Genomic DNA, 16415 nt, shown 5'->3' on the forward strand with positions numbered 1-16415 from the left:
AAATAAGAAATCAGGAAGGGGGCAAACACTTTTTCACACAACTGTATTTTAAGTGCTTTTATCAGTGAACTATTTTCGACAGTCACATCTGAAAAACTGAATGCGCCAAGTTCAAATAATTCGGGGGGGGCGAGTCCGCTCGTTGTGCTAACCTCGGCACAGCGCACAGCAAATATAAGTATCCGGGCGGAACTCGCACTGCAGAGCTTTGGTTCCACTTTAACGTGCATCAATCTACACTCAACATTTTAGAAACGCTAAAATGGGTTACCAAATCTACTTTGGCGGACGTTAATATACCTGGGCGGCCCGCCCAAGTAAAGATTATGCACGGGAAACACTAAAATAAGCCCTCAGTGCTCCACTTATGACATGCGAGTATATATGCTGTGTACAGGGTCCGTAAGTGCAGTACTACAGCTTGAGTTAAATGTCTTAAGAGTGCTGTTTTACCACAGCTTGGTTGCTGATGCCAGGACCTCTTTCAGTTCAAACTTCCCATAGTGATTTGTTCTTTGTCTCAGTGAGGCTGCAAGCTTTGAAAGTTACTTTCTATGCGATTAGTGGACACGAAGACTTTAAAATCCAGGCTCTTTCTCACTATGTGTTTCACATCTATCAGGTCTTATCATCTAACCGCCAACCAGCGTCGGAAATACACGAGGGCAAAGGGCAAAACTGCCCCTAAGAAATATAATTTTGCCCCTGATATCACTAGGAGAGGGGCAAAAAATGCCCCCGAACTTTCTAAACGAATAAATAAATGGAGCGCTTCCTAATCAGACCTGTGACTGCGAGACTGCGGTCAACTCAGCAGACACTTAAATTGTAGTGCACCTATATCCTGAAATTCACGTTAAACTCATTCAAACGGCACAGATCGGGAACGAGCGAAGGACTTTGAAAGTTAACGGAAAGATTAACGTGAGACAACATCCGGTTTCTTCAGACGAACATCCAGTTTTCAGAATAAGATGCCAACAAAGTATACATATTGCACAATGGAAATTAGATTAAATGAATTATATTCACATTACGTATAAAACATGCTACCTGCATCTCGTGAGTTAAAGGTAAAATACACCTAAATTGTGCGTAAAGTCTCTTTATTCTTTGATTTGAGGGTTGCTGGAAATGAATAATACCTGACTGACAGTCAATTAAGATATTTTACTAAGTAAAAACTCTGAACTGAATTTGTACCTTCAAATGGCACATTTTTTTAATTTTTAAGGTGCTATAAAAATGTTTTTCTCAAAAATTCCACACAATGACTAATGCATAAGGTCAGGACAAAAATGGGTAATATCACAATATTTGAGGACTCGTTGGAGATTCGGTGACTTAATAATTGTTAATAGTTGTTTAAAAAATGTAATAATAACAATAAATAACAACAAAGAAATAAGAATAAAATTGAATATGATTGTCTGATTTATGTTTGTTTTTTGAATCTGTAGACTACTGCCTAATAGTCTTATTATTGCCATTTGATGACAATTGCTCATATACTGTAAGCCTAAATAAGTATATGTATTCTTTTTTTAACAAAGGTTAAATGTTATTTCACAAGTTTCAAAAAGTGCCCCCAATTTTTTGAAAATGCCCCTGGATTTCAGTCAGTGAGGGCAAAAATTGCCCCCAAAAAATATGTAAATTTCCTACCCTGCCGCCAACATATGATACAAACTAACTATGAAACAATGTAATACACAGATAGAGATCAGAAACAGACTCTCAAAGCTCGATAAAACCGGAATCTTGGTTGTTAAAATCCACATGGTGGATTAATGGCGAATGGATTAATGTTGTGTCTCCTTGAAGGACACTGGGTTGCTGTGGGACAGTGTCCACACTGATGAGGCGGTGTGTCTTAATGCCGTGGGATTACAGTAGCCCCGCGCTGCCAAACCGCAGCGTAGCGCTCTGCCGTCCTGCCAGGCCAGACCACAAGCTTCCCCAGAGGCACCACGGCAGCTGCTGTGACAGCCACGGCCTCCGACAGGGGAGGTCAACGTCCTCGAGTCAGACACACACACACACACACACTTTACACACTTATATATGTGGTCCAACTTTTTTTTGTTTGTTTTCTATCTGGTAGCGTTTGAAGGACAGAAATGTAAAACTTGTTTGTGCACATTCAAAAGATCTGTTAGGTCTTTCTTTTGGATGGCCTCTGATTCTTCCAATGAGTTTTTTTTTTTATTTCAGCCAAAGCTTGTTTGCTGTTTTGGTGTCTTGTTGTGAACTTGACTTTGGCATGTGGCACTGTGGTGGTGTGCAGGTAATAACCTGGATACACTTGGTCTTTATGGGTAAAGTATACGGTATTCAGTGCGGTAACATCTACCTGAGCTGCCAATGTACAAATTGTTATCAAATAACAACAAAGACTAAAGTGTATTGTTTTTATAACTAAAGTTGGTGCTTCAGTGGAAAATTGAAATGCGGTGTCACCTCAACAGGTGATCAGATGGATCAGAAGTGTTCCGATTTGCACGTTTGCACACTGCAAAAAGTTGTCTGCCATGTTCATTTGGGAAATACAGCGTCAGTGAAGTCAGTCTCAGGACGGTGACACTGAAAAAAACAGCTGTCTGTCAAAAGACTATTTACACACTCGCTCAGATAAAAATGCTAACAATAATTTCAGATTATAACATTCCAAATAAATCGTTCCTTTGCCCTTGAGGTAAAAATCACAAAGCCCTCTGGGTAAATAGTCAGAATGCATCATTTGGGGTGAAGAAGAACCTCTTGTTGTATGAAATGGAGCCAATTAATTGCTTCTCTACTTGGAGAATTTCAATCGGATCAGTTCAAATCAGTTGTTTCTCTATAAGACTGATGCAATAATAATAATGATTTACTCGACCCAAAACCAAACAGCAGTCACAACTTCACTGTTTACCAATGACAGCATTCAAAGGTGTGAGAAGTGAGTTTCTTTAGTTACAGAACACAGTTGCAGGATGTTGGACTTGTGTACTTGGTGCCGGTAAAAACAAAAAAGGTTTGTAATGTTTCAAATGTTATTTATCTTCTCCTTTCCAGGCTCACCTCTCCTCCTGTTCGCCAACCGGCGCGACGTGCGGCTGGTGGATGCCGAGGGCGTGCGGGGCGAGTCGGCCATCGTCGTCAGTGACCTTGAGGACGCGGCGGCGGTGGACTTCCTGTATTCCGAGGGTCTGATATTTTGGACGGATGTCAGCGAGGAGGCCATCAAACAGACGCACTGGAATCAGTCATCCAACTGTAAGGCCGTTTATTCTTCTGCTTCCTCATTAAACCAAACATTTACTGTAGCTACATGTTAAAGGGTTTTGGAGAAGAACTCATCCCCCCTCTTGCCACAGGTTTTTTCACACTGTGTATGTTTTGTGGTTGCAGCCCTTAAAGAAGCGCTGGGAACCAGCCAGACTGTGGTAGTGTCGGGGCTGGACAGTCCTGACGGGCTGGCCTGTGACTGGCTGGGCAGAAAGCTCTACTGGACAGACTCGGAGACCAATCGGATTGAAGTGGCCAACCTGGACGGCACCTCCAGGAAGGTCCTGTTTTGGATGGACCTGGACCAGCCCAGAGCGATTGCCCTCAACCCCGCTCAGAGGTAACAAAAACACGCTCTTCACACTACTCTAAGATAAGATTATAAATGTAGTTTATGAGTTTACAACATAAAGGCGACAGCTTAATCAGCCTGTCTCTCTCCGAGTTGGCGTGGATTGTTACATTTGTTGAAAATGAAAGCGTATCTGTTCTAAAAAGTTTTAAAATGTCACACAATCGTTGATATCCTCTGCTCTCGTGAAGATAAGGTCGCCTGCACCGGTAACAAACGACACACTAACACACTGACAGAATCTGTGTTTTTGTGTTTTTACCCGAGCTGGACCAGAAAATATTCAGCTAAAACTGATCCCCACTGTTCATCTGTGAAGTTTGCCGGAAGCGATGTAATGTAGCCCGGATGCGTTTTATGTGGAGTGAGCACTGCGCCGGACGTTTAAAAAAGATTGCCTTTTGAATGCTACGTAGTTTGTTGTTGGTTAGGAGGCCCTTTGGCCTTTTAATAGCCGCACAAAGAGCATGCCTTCTTTAAATTAACATTTTGAACTATAGTAGCAACACAGTGTAAACAATGCCGAAATATCGTTAGTAGCCTAGCATACTTGAGCTAAAGGTGCAGGGTGCAAAGATATGAGAGTGAATAGAGAAGATGGTGGGGGAGAAGGCCTGCTCCCTCCATGCTTTGACCTCACGCTGACCTCCCTTCTATCTTTAGATCAGATGATAGATATGTCGTTTACTTATGATTGTGTGTTAACAGTTTTCATGATGACATGGGGGACAGAAGTCTCCAACCATGACCTCTGCAGAGCTTGTCTGAAGACTGCTTTTAAATCAAGAGGTTCAGTGAGTCCACTGAGCTCCTTAGTTCAGGCTAAATGCACTGAACCCTTTCCTTATACTGCAATTAAACACTCTTTTATCCCGTATTGCTCAATCCTTATGGGTCTTTCGTACTGTAAACAGCCTGAATACCACGTCAGCTCCAAGACCAGTCCGATTGTACGGTTTACATTTATATAGATTACGATAACCACAGGGTGTGTCTGTGTTTGGAGTTGTTGGCATATCTGCTGGTCACACTGTAACTGAAGCTGGACGGGTGCAGGGCAGGCGGGAGAGAAGAGGAAGCCCTCAGTGAAACTATGCAGTTCAACCACTTCATTTAAGTGAAAGTTACGACCCCAAAACTGTCCTTTTATAACGGCTCGTGGTTGCCGCGTAAAATGTAGGTACAGGAACGAAGACAAATAAGATCCAGGTTGTTCTTGTCCTTTATATCAGTATACAGTAGAGCAGTGGCGGGCTGTGCATTTTATACCTAGGCCTTCACTTTTGTCCTGCAGCTGAAATACCACCTTATAACCACATGATGGCGCCACAGATATGATCAGTTTCTAAGGCTGTAACTATGTACGTATTAAATGTACGTAAATTTCGGTACGAGACTTGCAATACGTTTGAATAGTACTAGAGCATCTGGGAAATGCAGAAGCTTATATTCAGGAAAATATAATGTTTTCTGCGCTCATGGAGGACAGTGGTTCTCAGCTGGTCTGGCTGTGGGACACACCATCACTCCTTAATGACAAGTCGTGGCCCAAAGAGATCGTCTTATGATTTTACTTTCACAACTTAAGCATTGTACTGCTCTGCAGTGTCTTTCCTCGTCTCAGTCCCCTGTGTCACGGTGTGTGGTACATCTCACTCAGTCAGAATGCCCATATTTGATTGGCTGAGCTGCATCACGTGATGTGATTCACTACCCGACATGCCTCTGCTATTAAGCTTCGTTTCACGATAGTCACGTGCTCGCCCACTGACCAATCACAGCACACTCTGCACCTCGCGGCAGACACTGAGCTGCACTAATGCTGACGTCATTATAGGTCGGCGAGCAGGCTCTGATACGTCAAAGAATACGCCCAACAGAGCGTGCATATATACAAGGTCACCATAATCAGGTGCTGGTCCACGGCCCCAGAGCCTCCTTCACCTTGGGCCTCGTCCAAGCCAACCCTCTGTCTCACTGCAATAAACACACACGCTTTTACAGCCCACGTGAGCACCACATGTGGATTAATCCGCAGCTGAAAATAGTCCCCATCAAATGCACTATTTTTTTTTCCTTTTGAATAACGTTTGATAAAAGCTGCAGTGACCAGCTGTTTTAGGAGTTTACTGAGGCTTTTTAGAAGTGAAACTACCGGCCTATATTGTATATGTGAGGCGTTTTGTTTAAGAGTTACGTTTTCAGTAGGAGCCGATTATTGACATTTGGTTTTGAGGTTGTTTTTTGTTGCCTAAATCTGATCAAATTGCTGTAAGAATAAGTCGTTTTCAAACATTTATCTTTCAAGCCAGGTTTATCTACTTTGAGTCTATCGATTTCACTCAAGATAGTCAAAGTTCAAATTAGTTAAGGACAAGTTAAGTGCCGCTCAGTCAGTGTTTAGCCAGTTATATTCAAGTCAACTTCAGTTGTGTTTAAACCAATGAAATCAAATCCGCTCAAACCAAATGCGAGTAATTTCAAAAAGTTATTTTCGCGTTAGTTCAAGATAGTGCAGTCGACTCATGCATTTTCGGAATCAGTCACACAAATACAATCACAGCACCTTCTCTCTCTCGGCTTTCCTGCTCTGTAATTGTCGTGTGTACGTTGCCGGCCAAAGGAATGCAGATCTCATTCATTGATTCTGAAACTATGGACACAAACACATAACTGTGTGTGTGTCTAAGAAAGAGAGCTAGACACACACGATACCACGGCATTTAATAAGTACCATTCAAACCAAAAAGACATCGGTTGTCTGACAGGCTGATTTATTGGGCTTCAATTTATTTGACTTTAACTTGATTTAACTGGAGCAGAGCAGAGCCGGAGTAGTTTTACTGTAGATATAATTTATGGTTTGGTAAAAACATATCTCTGGTACTACACCTATTTACCGGTATATCCACTTTCTTTTCTATTTTTTTTTATCCTCTCAATCTGTTCCCCCTGAAATGCGTCATTTATTGAGAAGCGTTATTGTAGTGACAATAGATTCATGGACCGATCATAAAATAGAGAAAATGACAATAAAATGACGTGTACATGAGAAACAGAGATGGAGGGAGAAGCATTGGAGAGGTAAACAAAAGCATTTGAGATATGTAGATACGGTGGAATAACAAAGAAAAAAATCATTTCAAGTTGAAAACAATTGTAAGATTTTGTCTTTCAGTATCATTAGCTGAAGGGTTAGCATGAATCTCTCACATGAGGAAGGAATCAGGTTAGGGCTTGATTTTGCTAATGAAATAATCAGATTATTACTTTGATTAATCGATAATTAATCTGCTAAAAAATAACTAAACTTATTCCTCATGTTCTTATTCAACACATTTACTACACATTGGATTAAAATGTAGTGAGGATAAAACCATTACCAGTTTTAACGCATTGAGTCGCACCAGTGTCGGACCATCTCCGGGGTCGGGGCCAAACTGTGCAGGAGACCAGAGAGACAGACGTTTAGCTCTCAGCTCTTCTGCAGCTTCTTTCTGAATCTCTGTGGTCTGAAGTTCAGTTTGTCTCCTGCGTCCTTGATTGTGCTTTATTTTTACTGCCTCGCTTTCAGCTGTATAAGAGTCCTCACTGATGATGAAAACCCAACACTTACCGATTGTTGCTGCTTCATAATAAAAGCGTTTGGATAGTAAAATAACAGGGGACTTTTCTTGTGAAGAATTTGTAGGAAATTAAAACGTATTTATCGGCAAAGTAGCGGAGCTTTGTTAGCGGCTATTCATCGATAAAACATGTCCACTAATACTGCAGCGAGGAAGAGTGAGCAGCAAAAATGAGATTTATTCAAATGTGTTTATCCAACCGAGTCGAGCCAAGCCAGCACACACGTATGTACGCAGGGTTATACTCACCTCTAAATGGCTAAATGCAGTTTGTTTCATTGACATATTTCTTTCCCTACAGCTACATGTACTGGACAGACTGGGGGGAGGAGCCCAGGATAGAGCGTGCTGGAATGGACGGCAGCAACAGGTACAGCAACTGCATGACCCTTAAGCACAGCTTCTGTAGCCACAGTGATGTTTGTAGAGTACAGTATCCTCCAGTGCAGCCAGATGTGCAGAAGCAGTACCAAGTTCTACAAGAACGCAACAAAGTGAAAGCAGCAGTTGTACGATCATGGCCTTCTGTCTCTTCACAGGAAAGTCATCGTGGTGGTGGACATCTACTGGCCCAACGGTCTGACCATAGACCTGGTGGAGCAGAAGCTGTACTGGGCAGATGCCAAACTCAGCTTCATCCACAGAGCTAACCTGGACGGATCGGCACGGTGCGGCTCCTTTTTGTGTGAATTCAGACAAATATTCTAAAGAAAAAGCTAATTTTAACAAGCTACACTTAATGGTAAATACCTGTAATCATAAACAAACTTACATTAAGGGAGAGGAGGGGATATTTACAGATATGGTTCAGTTAAACAACACACAGAGAAAAGTGTAATGACATGAGACTATAGCCTGGCTGTAGAGTTGGCTTCAGGCCTCATCCCTTTCCTGCAGCATACATTAAAGCCAGAAACAGATGATATGAAATATCTTCCCCCAGACGACCAGAATCAGAGCGCAGGGGCGATGCTGTAGCAATAATGATGCTAGCAGATATATTTGCAGAGAGCAGCAAAGCTCTGGCAAAACAGAGGGGGAGCGTCTTTACTTTTTTTTTTGTACACCTTAAACTACTTGAGTCTGAACTTGGTTCGACTTCACTGCCTTCATGGCATGTTTCTCAAAAACTCTTGTCAGTGCATAATGCAAAGAAAACAGTTCTATGAAGATGAATTAAGACTTGGCGGTCACTCATCATCAACATCTCATTTTCTTCTAAATGCAGGAATCATGCATTCCAATAATGTATAAGAATGTAAGAGTAACTGTGTGTGTGTGTGTGTGTGTGTGTGTGTGTGTGTGTGTGTGTGTGCGTGCGCACCCATGCACTTTTGTCCTGGCAACAGACATATGCTTCCTCTGTGACTCTGTCATAATGCCGTGAGCCTCACAGGGAGGGTGTAACGCGGGAAAGTGGAGCTTTCAGTATGCTGTGTGCGTGACTTCCTCTGTGGGTGCCCCCGTGCACTGTACGCAACGATTAACGTGCACATACTCGCGCGAGCCGCTCTCTTGTCTGTGCGGGAGCTGGATTCCAGGGAACAGGGAGGCTGCTATAGAAGAAGAATGCAGAGATAAAGCTGAACATGAAGTTCTGTTGAGTTTGGGAGTCGAGAATTCCTCGTTGTCCAACTTCTTGGAATCGCATGCCTCTGTGACTATTGATTCCTCTTATTGATGCTTTCCGACAGTTGCCATGTGCACGCTGTATCGTGCTGTTCAAAAGCGAGGCGCTGACAAACCTGATGAGGATGAACCCTACAATGTGAACAACAGATCACTGTTGAACTCGGCAGGAGTAATTCTTCCACTTATGAATAATTTGTGTTGCGTTCTGAGGGTATCATCACCACACTGGTAAGCCCACACTCCCCTTTTTGGTCCAGTCCATAGACTGTATATAAGAGGTGGACGTAGTCATCGTGACGTCACCCATTGGTTTGTGGACAGATGTTTTGAGGCCTCGAGTTTGTCGATCTCGCCGTCGCCATCTTGGCTTTTTTTGCAACTGATGGACTGAAGTGATCATATTTGGAATGTGGAGGAGTGACGTGGAGACGCCGGATACGTCTCTGGTAGCAGCAGCGACCTGTCAATCACAGTAGGCCCGCCCTAAACATACCCTGCTTTATGGTCTATTTGACTCTAAATGGACCATAATTTACTAAATGAACATCATGCTGTATTGAAGAAGACTTGAAACTAGAGATTGAGATCATAAACTCATGTTTACAATGTTTACTGAGGGAATAAATCAAGAGAGAAGTAGAGTCATTTTCTGTTGTCTCAGGTATCAGCTGCTTTTACCGACAAACTTACATTGTCTGTTTGATTAGGTGGGAATAAAATGCACAAACTTTACAGTTCAAATTCAATTTCAAGATCCCCTAGTAAAACTTGAACGATTTTTCGCCCCGTTCGACTTCTTCAGAGAAAAGGGAGGAGGGGAAGAGAAAAATAGCTGCACAGACAGAGTGAAAGAAAAATGGAGAGTATGAGAGAGTTGTCCAACACAAACAGAGCTGTGATATGGAGGCCCCAGTAAAAACACACACACACAGCACCACACACACTCTCTCACAGCTCAATCTGGCCTTCTCTCCTTTAGTCCGCCCATCAGCCTTCTTTCTCCACATCTTATCGTTCGCTCTGTTTCAGAACGTTCCAGATCCGACCTCGTAAGATTGTGACTTTTAGGTAAAAGTGAAAAGTGTTCAATCAGCATGAGATTAAAGCAGAGCTTATTTTAGCTCATTATTTAAAGGCGACCTATCATGCTCATTTCCAGGTTCATACTCGTATTTTGGGTTACTCCTAGAATGTGTTTACATGTTTTAACTCTGAATAAACATGCATTCACTCTGTCTGAAACGCTCCGTTTTAGCCATAGAGATTAAGAAAAGGAGTAGAAGCAGACATTCCCATTCAAATCGTTGCAATTTTTATGTGTACCGTTTCTATTGTGACCGTTGGTCGTGCGCCAAGTTACAAAAATTCAGAGGTGCACTACCAACTTCATGAAGATCGTCGTTTGAGTACATGTAATGTTACTAAGCGTAGAGAGTAAAATGTAATAACTTAATGTTTCATCCACAAACTCTTGACACAGCGTAGAAAAGAACACTGCTATCGCCAAATAAGTGACATTTAGTACGACTCATTATCTCTAACCAGTGTAGTGTAGCTAGCCAACTTGTGGACAGCTGGCTCGTTAGCGTGCTTGCTTATTCTAACTTTTTAAAATATCGGCCCTTTAAGCAGTCTGTAACGTGGTGAGTCACAAATGACTGTAAAGTCGGCTGTTCTCTTGGAAACTACTGCCAGTGTAGCGTAATGTTACCTGCAGCTAATTAAATTAGCTTGTGACAACACGGCGTAGAGGTTGGATTAAACCAAAATTCAGTGGAAATGTATTCACGCTGTTGGAAAAATGGGGTATTCTCAGCCAGCGACTGTTCCCACTATCACTGCTATCACTACATAGACTAGCTCGATGCTGCACAACACCGTGTTGTTACGTAACCACAGCACTCATTGTGTGTAGGTATGTTAAGATGATAGGATATTTGTGCAGCTCTGTTAGAGGGGGGGGCTTTAATGTGAATATACCTGACAGCTTGAGTAATACAATTATTTGCCTGTTTTCCAATTAATTTGCACACACACACACACACACATTCAAAAGCTGAACAGAGCTTTGAAATCTGGAGTTGGTTAAATTTGTTCTTTCTTTTTTTTTTCTTAACCACTGCTGGCAGCCTCCTCTGCTTTTACAGCACGCACGCGCACACACACACACACGCACATACACACACACACACAAAATGATGATTGATGAAAGCCAGTTTCTGGTGTGTTGATATTCTAAATACAAGCCTTCTTTGATCCGGCGCCTAAGTGAGTTTGTGCGAGTGCATTTTGCTGTAAGTGATTCCTAAAGTGTGTTTTTAGAAAAGAACACACACTTCTCCAGCCGTCACGCTCTTTGTAATTGTTTGGCCCTAAGGTTTGAGAGAGGGAATACCTTCTCCAAAGCTGCACAATCTTCTAAATGTGTTGCCTTAATAATACTTGCCGTCCACATTGCACTGGAATGTGGTCGAGATATTCACGGTCCAAGAGGGGTGATTACTATTGGTTCTCTGGCCTTTTTCCTTGTGCCACCATCAGGTCAAACTTTCACTTTTGCACAAGAAATCTAATGATCAGATCATAATAAATTGTAACGAACAAATGTGTGCACCCCCAGAGGGTAACGCCTTTACATTTCAATTATTTTATTTTCAAAGCTTTTCTTGAAAACCACCCTCATGCCAAAATGTTCTGCCAAGAGGACACACTCTTGTGATTTTAATGACCTAATGGCTTTCCTATACTGCCACCCTCATGACACATTTGACCCTTATATTTAAGCTTCACTGCTGATGAGCCCAAATCCTCTGTTTGTTGTTCTCCAACACCATTGTTTTGTGTTGTTTAATGAACATTGCGGTTTAGGGGTGAATAGAGGGGCTTCAGACTTTTAGGCCTCTGGTTTTCTTCCAGAACACAACCAGTAACATTGCAAATACAGTCACAATGCTGTTTTGTTGCAAGTTCCTCAAATAGCTTCTTGAGGCTGGCTCCAAGAGTGAGTCAATCCCCATAGACCCTCATGTTAAAATGCCCAACTTTACAGCAGAAATAAACATGTTTACAGCCTGTTTATTTTGAAAACACTCTATTTCAATCCAAATTGTGCCTTTTATTCAGCCATTGCAACAAAAACGTGCAATATCCGTGCAATGCACAAGTCTAACAAGTCCATTTACCATTTAATATATTGATGACAGTCTTATGTAAACAAAGACGCATGTAACCACAACGGACAATATCGAGGTCAGCAAAAATGATCACGGTTATGTCCATATATCGGACAATAAGTCGATAACGTAAAATTGGTCGAGGTCATGTCCATATATAATACAATAAGTTGATGATCTGTGAATATCGTGACTGACCTTATTAGGGTATTGGATAAAGCCTCATTTTGGTGTTGGTAATGCGACCCATACTGGCACCGTTATCCAACCATTTTAAACGTTACCCAGCCCGAGGTGGGTTGAGTGGTAAAGCTGAGCTTGCGTTTCGGCTGATCGGGTAGCTCTGCATAATTCTGATACTGGCTTTGACGGGATAATGCTGCCTTGTCTTACAACTAACTCATGCGCAAATTGCAATTTTTGTGGATTAAGCGGACAGCTCTTTCTGGTCTTCAAAATTGTGAAGACGGTTTGCTCACAACTGTGTGCATCTAAATGATTAAGGAATATACGTCTCTTATTGTGATGTAATTTAAGAGCCATTAAAGTAATAATCCATGGCAGACAAGTAGCATTTTGTAATAGGATTCTCTACACAACACACAAGCCACCCTCTGATTCTCAAGACTCTTTCATTGTGTCCTGCAGTGAAACAGTGGTGGAGGGCACCCTGACCCATCCTTTTGCACTAACACTGTCTGAGGAGACCTTGTACTGGACCGACTGGCAGACCCGCTCCATCCACGCCTGTAACAAACACAGAGGAGACAAAACCAGAGAGATCCTCAGTGGGATCTACTCTCCCATGGACATCCAGGTCCTGGAGTCCCATCGGCAGCCTTACAGTAAGTCAAATGTTGGGTTTATGTTTAATATACAGTACAGCACACATGCATGAAGCTAATCATATCTTCTCCATCTCTTGTCTCTTCTTCTTTCTCTCTCTTTCTGTGTCGACGTCAATGCAGTCCAGACTCCCTGCAGTGACGACAACGGAGGCTGTAGTCATCTCTGCCTACTCTCTCCCGTCCAGCCCTTCTACAGCTGTGCCTGCCCCACGGGAGTCCAGCTGAAACCAGATGGAAAGACATGCAAACCAGGTATGGATCCTATTTACATCAGTATGACTACTAATGAATGGCAATCCCTAAGAGAAGAGTTATTTTCAAACTGATTGACTTCTAGATGTTGAAACCCCAAAAGGATTCGATAAGATGCTGAAGTCAGATTTGACACATTCTATTGAAACCCAAATTACTGGAAAGGACAGAGAGAGCAAAATGAAGACGCTATTAAGAACAATTTTGTGCTCAAGTAAACAATGCAATCACACTGACACAGCAAAATAGTCCCACCTACAAAGCGTGGTTAACAAGACGTGGGCTCCGTGTTTCAAGATGGGTCGGTGGGTTGCCGACATCGCCGCAGAACCCCTCGCACTGAGGACACTCCGTTCCGGTTGACAGTCTCGCCGGGAGCCCCGTCCACCCCTGCAGGGAAAGAGGGCGCAGTGAGCACTAAGTCCACGGCCCCATGAAGTGACGAGATCTGGGCACGGGGTGCGGTGAAGCTTGTGTCCGGAGCCGCAAGCTGCTTTCCCCCCTTCTTAAGCCTACATACTAGAGCCGGTCACGGCCCTCGGCCAGCCAGCAGCCAGGGAGAGGATCCCCCCTATCTAGTTTATAGGTAATTAACAGGAAACAGTGGATTAGTCGGGGGAGTTTATTATTTTTTTTTATCACGGAAAATAAGTTGTAGAATGCCGTAGGAGGGTAAAGATAGATCGATGTATCGTTTCAATAATCGACGACCCAATATCATCAATGCTAAGTGAAAACATCGATTCATCTTTAAAATAAGGCTTTTATCTTGAAATTACCAAGACATGACTTGTGTCACCATTTCCTCCTGCCAACAGAGCCCAGTATTCACATTGTCAAATCATACTTTAATTGCTTTTTGTGAGTTGATATTAATGTAACTGATTGTGTTAAATAGGCAGAGGATATTGATCGCAGGTCTCTGAATGGAAATTGTATCCTGGCAGACTTTTTACATTGGGTTTTGCAGGATTATACAACATTTGTATCAAATACAAATACAATTGCCTTTTTATAATGTGTCCAAGGAAATGACGTGTCGTCAGTAAGCATCGTATCGTTGTCCAAAGACTCAATACGATATGGTATCGTGATGATTTACACCGCTAGCTTGACGTGTTTTGTTAATTTGCTGACCTGCCGATGCTGAAAGGATGCACGGTGCAGCCCTAGCTCGCAGTGGATTCACAGAGTATCTCGTATGTGGCCATTGTCTGCGGTGTGTACTGTCGTGTCCCAGCGTAGAGCGCATCAGCTTGAGAACAAGTAAAGAACGACCTCTCTGCTAGCAGAGTGGGTCACTGACTGACTGACCGGCCCGCCATGTTGATTCCCACGGTGCTAAAACAATAGAGCCTTCTTCTGCAAAAAACACAACACTGTGCTGGAGCGCCTCTGTGTCGGTTAGGCTGCGTTATGTGAACGTATTCAATTTGAACGAAGCATGCCAACCAATCACTTAGCCACTGTTAACAATAAAAAACTACAATGCTCTTGTGTGTGTGTGTGTGTGCGCGCTTCTAATTTGTTTTGCTTCGCTGGTTAAATTGAGGCCGTTTGTTATTATGCTGGCAGCAGAGCGTGTGTGTGAGTGAGAGTGAGTAAGAGACTGTTTGTCAGAGGTCTTCAAGTGTCTCAGAATGAAGTCGAGTGAAGAGAAGAGTGGAATCACAGATGCTTTCCCTCCTTCTGTTATGGGGTAGTGTAGTTGGTGGACCCAAACGCACGCACACACAGCAGTTTTACTCCAGCCAAGACTTTATTTAAATGTGCAGGAGGAGTCAAAGAATGAACAAACAAAAAACAAAGACTAACTGTCCAGCAAATTAAAGTCACTCCTCTTTCTCCACCGGAGTCGGGAGGGAAGCTCAACCGAGGCCGGGACAGAATAGCCTCCGGAGTCGGGAGGGAAACTCGACCGCACTCAATACTGAAGGAACAGAAAAACAAACGGATTACGATCTTCACTGAATCGGTGTTCAGACTTACGCGACCAGACTGGTAACCGGACGGACTGACGACGCGCCGGTGAAACGCCGAGGTATTTAAGTCAGCCAGCGGCGATCACTGGAATGAGCCACAGCTGAGCCTAAGGAGAGAGGCGTGAAGTGGGCGGAACACGGGGGTGGAAACTGTAGGCTGACACAAAAACAAAACATAAGCACATGGCCCACAATAACAAAACAGACAGGGGGAAAAACAGAGGAGCACAGAGGAGCACAAACTAGGAGCAGACAGGGATCCTAACACCTTCCCTTTTCATTCTTTCCCTTCATTTACCCCCCCTCCCTCGCCTCAGTCATTTAGGTAACGACGGAACAACTTTCAATGTCAAATCCGATTGGTGCCAAGGCTGAGAGATGCCAGATTTTGATTGGTTGTGAAATTACAGCTGGAATGACATACAGAGAAAGATTTACATGATTTGTAGAACTATGTGTTTTTTAAATATCTTGAGCTATTTGACATTATTTTAGATATTGGCAATTATGTACTATGTAGTTTATAATGAGGGCACAATTTAACTACAGATAATTTATCCTCTTTGTAGATTTTTATAAAATTGTACTAATTTAAATCTCTATACAGTCGCGGCTTCATCTCTGAGATTCAGTTGAATCGGCCTTAAATGTGAGACGAGAGAGAGGGAGAGGGCAGGGAATAGAAAGAGGGAGACACACTTTGAACTGCTTTAAATGGGAGCTCTTCAGAGTCAGAGGTGTGAGAGACAAAGAAGAAAAACAGTTAATTGTCTCCCATGAGGGGAGATTGGCTGTTCAATCCGAAACCAACAGCTAAAACACAGTGAGGATCCCTCAGGACAGCAGAGCCCTTTGTTTCCAGACTGGAAGGAGCAACGAAAGGGATGAACAGAAGAGCTTGATTCACACTTCAAATCTTTTTCGCCACAGACAGACAGATGTTTTTGGAATTAGTGTCTATGACTTTATTTGTCTGTTAGGCCGTTATTATTATTGTTGTTATTATTAGGCTATATTGCAGCTTTTTTTCCCACCGAGGCTGCTCGGTAATTGTTACATGTAGTGTTCTCTCTTCTTTAGGTAGGGGTGGAAAGTAACTAAGTATGTTTACTCCAGTGCTGTACCTAAAGGTGCTAGATTCAAAATTCAGAGCATTAATATAGCAGCAAACAACTATTAGCTATGTAAACATGACATTGCTGCGCGTTCCTTTTAGTGCATCCCTCACAGCCGCCGCTATGCACTGCGCTCCACGGCTCACAGCCTCCGCTATGCACTGC

At 42.8% G+C, this 16415-nt stretch overlaps 1 protein-coding gene across 1 annotated transcript in view; it reads left to right on the plus strand.

Annotated features, from left to right (window-relative positions):
- LOC116401440 (low-density lipoprotein receptor-related protein 5-like) overlaps positions 1-14924 on the plus strand; it is a 24274-nt gene extending 9350 nt beyond the window's left edge. The window contains exons 2-7 of the mRNA XM_031879827.1: positions 3058-3258; positions 3394-3610; positions 7550-7618; positions 7788-7916; positions 12702-12898; positions 13022-14924. Coding sequence (XP_031735687.1) covers positions 3058-3258; positions 3394-3610; positions 7550-7618; positions 7788-7916; positions 12702-12898; positions 13022-13227 — 1019 coding nt within the window. The 3' untranslated portion in view covers positions 13228-14924. The remainder of the gene's footprint in view (positions 1-3057; positions 3259-3393; positions 3611-7549; positions 7619-7787; positions 7917-12701; positions 12899-13021) is intronic.
- Positions 14925-16415: the final 1491 nt, after the last annotated feature.

This window comes from Anarrhichthys ocellatus, unplaced genomic scaffold (assembly GCF_004355925.1).
Source record: "Anarrhichthys ocellatus isolate YVR2014 unplaced genomic scaffold, GSC_Weel_1.0 scaffold446, whole genome shotgun sequence".
Taxonomy (NCBI): Eukaryota; Metazoa; Chordata; class Actinopteri; order Perciformes; family Anarhichadidae; genus Anarrhichthys; species Anarrhichthys ocellatus.